The 5669-nt window shown below is 37.0% G+C and overlaps 1 protein-coding gene across 1 annotated transcript; it reads right to left on the bottom strand.

Annotated features, from left to right (window-relative positions):
- Positions 1-2509: 2509 nt before the first annotated feature.
- On the bottom strand, positions 2510-4463 carry LOC114305707 (protein PSK SIMULATOR 3). Its single transcript, XM_028250831.2, has one exon. It carries the CDS (start codon positions 4442-4444, stop codon positions 2714-2716), a length of 1731 nt encoding a protein of 576 aa, XP_028106632.2. The 5' UTR covers positions 4445-4463; the 3' UTR covers positions 2510-2713.
- Between the last annotated feature and the right edge of the window lie 1206 nt (positions 4464-5669).

Genomic DNA, 5669 nt, shown 5'->3' with positions numbered 1-5669 from the left:
GTACTTATGCTTTAACATCCTTGCATGCGTGTGAGTGACTGCCATGATAGCATGCTTACCATGAGGCTATATGTTTACATGATATAACTGCCTGAATGCTTGTGGGTGAAGGTTGGGTTATTTGAATTGGAACAATTCATCGACTGCGAGTTTTAAGCCCACTAGATAGTGACAAAATCATGTTTTCTAAGCCCACCTGAGGGTGGCAAATCCACATTTTAGCCTACTTGCGGGTAGCACCATCAAACCATTTTCAAATAAACAAATATGAAATGTTTTGTTCCAATTCAGGCGACCTAGTCTATACTTGTATGCTGTGCGTATCACATAGTAAATCTAGGCTAATAACCGGAATAAGAACGCATAATGTTTTCAAAACTAGATATCATGGTTAGTAGAGGCCGATCTTTGATCGGACGAACGGGGGTGCTCACGAAGTGACCTTCTCCAATCGTACCCAAGTTCCCGAGCCGAGGCAACTTTGGTGATGACGGATACGTGGCCTTAGGCAACGAGTCAGGGTTTCCTAAATTTTCCAAAATAAAATATTTAGGTGGCGACTCTGTATCTGGCAAAGCAGTCCATGTTTGGCATTTCTTTCAAAAAAATCTGTTTTAAAAAACGATTTGCCGGATTTAGACTCTTTGATGATTCATCGGTCTTGCATTGCACTCCGCGAGATTAGATACAGGACCGTGACACCAATTGAGTCCGAATTGTAGGGAGGCGCGAGGACGCGTCTACACCGTGTATTGCATGGGTTACCACTAATATAAATATATGCAAAAGTTCATAAAATTATGTAAAAAATAATAAAATTCTAGCATTATTTCAACCTTAAAGATATCCTAATAATAATAATAATAATAATAATAATAATAAGTGATCCTATCTTTTTGACACAAATTATACGTGGGTGGGGCCGGCCATTAAGGTCCAACAACTAGCATTAATATTATAAATTTAAAAATTTTATTTAAAAACATATATAATTCAAATTTATTTTATATATTAACCTCATAATGTACATTTTTAATTTTCACTATACACGTTTATTGATGTCACAAATCTAAAAATGGAAGTCTAGTTCCTAGACCTAGGTTAGGTGGTGTTTGGAAACAAATTGAAAAAATCAAATAAGTAAAAAATTATTACAAAATGTCCAACACTTATTTTTATTTTTTTAATAAAAAATTAAAAAAATCAATTCCTAAACACCACCTTAATGCAATAGCTAGTGTCAATGGATGGTTCTTCAACCTCACGTTGTCATAATTGAGACGGTTGGCACTCATCAAAAGCTATCCTTTTTATGTTAGTTCCTAACTCCACCATGATTTTATGATTTCATTTGCATCGTCTGTTTTCTTGGTCTTTGACTTTGCATTGACAGAAGGTTGGTTTTGGTTTTTGGGTTTTGTTTTGTTTTAAAACTGGAACTTTTTCTTATATTTTGTATCTTATCATTTATCAAAAATAGAAACAATGAAAATAAAGCATTTGACGAGTCTAATCAATTGTTCCAAATGATTGTAGATTTTTTTTTTTTGAAAAGCTTCTCTTGAGCTAATTGCTCTCTCCACATTTATCCAAAATTTTACTCGTCTCAAAATAAGAAGTCAAAACTACAAAATTATTAGTAATCTCAGACATTATATACATATTGTTCCAGTTTATGAAAAACTATAAAACATAATAGGTAAGTTTTTTTTTTTTATATCTCAACTCCTTAATAAAAATGCACCAACGATCATCTAAAGTGTTTTTTTTTCTAAAGTTTCCTAAAGTAGTGTCTTGTGTGGTTGGGATTTAATACTGAAAAATTGATGTGACTTGTCATTAAATCTCAACCACACAATGCACCACTATAGGAAACTTTAGGAAAAAAAAACTCTAGAAGATCCTTGCTCATAAAAATGAGTCAATAGTATTTGATTAGGAAATGTTTCACTATGTCTTGGTTTAGAGTATTACATGAAAAATACTTCAAGACACTTCCAGATTTATGGAACAATTACTTGAGATGTCTTGATTTAAAATTTGGGAAGTGATTGAGACCCCCTCCAATCACCACCCCCACTACCCCCCACACACATGTGGCGGGTGGTGATTGGAGGAGAGGGAAAAAAAGAAAAAAGAAAAACTGGCCAATCACAGAGAGAGAGAGAGATGGAGTCAAAAGGCGTACCTCCTCGAGGGAGTCCAATTCATTTTTCTTAAAATTTTTTACTAAATCTTGGAGTACACATTTTGTAGTAAAAGTTGTACTTTTTATATATGGTATATACATGTATCATTTTTTGAATGCACATGGTAGCTTTTCTCTCTTTAATACTATGATCCATTAAGATAGATGAAAAATAAATTCAAATATAAAATAAAATAGAAAAACATTGAAAACAAAAAAGCAAGAAAACACATTTGAAAACAAACAAGATGGTTGCTTTTCTTGAAAATCCTCATTTTCTTACATTCTACCAAATCAAAATGTAAGTAAACAACAAAGCAATTTGAAATAAGAACCACTTTTATATCATTCAATACAATTGTGGAAAAAAAAAAAAAAAAAACACTGATTCCTATTACAATCTAATAGAGATTTTCTTCCCCAACTCAACCCCAACTAAAATCAATACAATCATACAATCATACAAATCAACTTAAAAATGAAATTCATACATGTATATTGTATGTAAATATAAGGATATATTTTTTAGGCTAAACTCCAACCTATTCCATCAAAAGAGCACCGTGCACCAAGTTCAGGCGATCTATACCCAACAACATCACTACCGCCACCAGAACCACCGTCATCACAATTCCGTCGATTCTCGTACCAATAAATACAACTCATCCCCACCAACACCTCCGCGATGGCGGCCTCCGCCTTCTCCTTATCGGAAAAATGAAATGTCTGCAGCAACAAAACCGACGGCTTCGAATCAAACTTCATTTTCTCAAAATTTCTCTCCGCCTGCCACTTCACCGTGTCTTTCGCCATCGGCAAAAGCCACCCCATTAATTCCTTCAACGCCTCCCTCCACCCCTCCGCCAACGACACGTCATCATCCCCAACCACCGTGGCCCTGGCCCCCACCGCCCTGGCATTTTTCGCTAGCTTTGATTTCACCAACATTCTTAAATTCTCCGGCAACATCATATACAAATCTTCACGGGCATCGTCTCCGATCGTCACTGCAGAGTCTAAGTACCTCTCTGCCAATAGAATCACGTTTGCGTATCGCATTGTAAGCCCCGAACCGCCCACCGTCGATGGCCCAGCCGCGTGGAACACCCTGTTCGTAGAACCCAAACACGAGTCTTCTTTCAAAAACAGCAGCGATTTCTGGCTGTGAAATCGGATCAAACTTCGTTTCGATGTGGTTGGAATTGGACCCGATCGTGAAGTAATCTGTACTTGATCTTTAATGGGTTCGATTAAGCAATACTCTGGTTGAAATCTGATGATATCTTTCTGTTGCGAAGATTTTATGTTTCGCAACGATACGCAAGGTAGGAATGAAAGGTAGGGGCCGAATACGAGACAAATTCGAGCATAAACGATGCAGACTATGCGAGCCATTAGGCCAACGCTCTTGTCGAATGTCTGATTCCATAGTGAAATTTCTCTGAAATGGCGAACCTGTTTTCTCTGATACGAAATTTTCTTATTGAAGAGATCGAAATTCGTGGGATTCGATTGCAATACTCGGCTATTTAGCTTCCATTGTTTGAGCTTTCGTTCCGAAACTTCCAATTCAGATAGAGCTTCCAAGGCGGTGTAAAGGCGAGAAGTTGCAGAAACAAGCTTCTCCATCTTGTCAATCCTCTTCTCTGTATCTTTCGATGCGTATTCCAATTTACCCAAATCAATTATACCCAGTTTGAGATCGGTGTAAACAAGGTCGAATCGATTCAACCCAAAATCAGAACACTTATGGCCTAATCGAGCCACCGTGGTGGCGGCTTTATCGAGATCTTCAATCTTCTCGGCACAAGCGAGGCTCAAGAGAAAGACCTCATCCTTGGAATTCAAAAAGGCTACGCCTTTCGATTTCGTGACCTCTTTTTTGAGTTTCACAAGCTCAATGTCATCGAGAGATTTGTAGAGAGAAACCAATCGAGACATGGTTTTAGCGGTCTCGAATGAGAGAATTCCGAGGTAGTGCGTTGCAGAAGAAGAGCGCTTGGATTCGGCGGTGAGAGAGCGTTTGAGGTTATCGCCAACGCGAGAGCCGACTTCGGAGAGCCAACCCATCGTGTTGTCAAAAACCATCAACAATGGGTTGGTCCTTTTGGTGAATTTGTATTTGTTTGCTCTTTTAGTTTTTGGTGTTTTGGATTTGGGTGGAGATTGGGAGGGAGAGAGAGGGAGAGTTGGGGAAGGGGATGAGGAGGATGGGGTGGGAGATGGAGGAGGGGAGTATAGGGGGTGGAGGTTCATTTGGAAGGAGGAACGGAAGGGACGCGTTTGGACAGATGGAGTTGGGGATGTTAAGTAAGCGGGAAAATTGACATCTCGGTGCAGTTGTGAAACGGAGAAAAAAATGGTAAATAACAATAATCAAGTTTAAAATATATATAACTAAATTAACAAAAATTTTACTTGAAAAAAATAAAATAATAAATCAATAGTGAGATCTTAATATAAATTAAGAAGAAATTATAAATCAGTGGGGTAGTATGATGGTGTAAATTTTCTATGTATGGTACTAATCTTTCATATGTGTTAGAATTACATTAAAAAAGAATCTATCTGTAGTGTAATTTTTTTTATTATACCACTGAATTTACAATTTCTCCTTAAATTAATGAGTCATGGGTCTCACATCCATATGGGTATAAGGCTCGGCTCATATATTTCATTGTGAATAGCTTAAAATTTAATATGTAATTTAGATGTTAGAAAATATAATAAGAAATATAATTATATGTAATATTTTTATTTTTATAGAGACCATGGCCCTGCTTATATTTATTTTGTTCAGTATTTAATTTTGGTGTTCCTAACAATAATAAGATGAGATGATAGAATTAATTAGGATTATCAAAACTCTACATATAATTAAAGATTTAAATTTTGTTACACGTAAAATAATATTCCTCAACAGAAATTATCAAGTGGATATGAAATAATACATAATTGTGTCGGCTAATATCTTTACAGAGAAAATTAGTGTAAGATCCCTCTCTCATTTTTATTATTAAAAGAAATCCACAATATTATTTTGTGATGTCTAACGTCCCTCACCCACTTCCATATATCTCACCCACCAAAATGAGTCCTACTGAACCCTAATACCTATTTTTGCATTCTCTCTCCTCTTCCCTTCTCTCTCTTCTGTCTCCATTCCCACCACCACCTCCATGCCCATACTCGTCTCCAATCTTTGCTTTTCTCACCGGAAACTTCCATCTCCAGCGGTTCTCTTCCAGCTGCGCTGCCTGGGTGAAGGAGGAGAAGGACGCATGGTGGAAGGAGTTGATAGAGAAGCTCCGGAATATCAGAATATCGACACATCGATTCTGGAAAAACGACTCTGATGGAGCGAATTTTGTTCTATACGGGAAGAATTCATGAGATTCCTAAGGTTTAGAGGGAAAGATGGAGTTAAGGCGAAGATGGACTTGATGGATTTGGATAGAGAAAATGGGATTACTATACAGTT

Source organism: Camellia sinensis, chromosome 10 (assembly GCF_055761805.1).
Source record: "Camellia sinensis isolate YWXY chromosome 10, ASM5576180v1, whole genome shotgun sequence".
NCBI classification, from domain to species: Eukaryota; Viridiplantae; Streptophyta; class Magnoliopsida; order Ericales; family Theaceae; genus Camellia; species Camellia sinensis.
The sequence above is the reverse complement of the archived record's forward strand: the minus strand, read 5'-3'. Positions and strand labels throughout refer to the sequence as shown.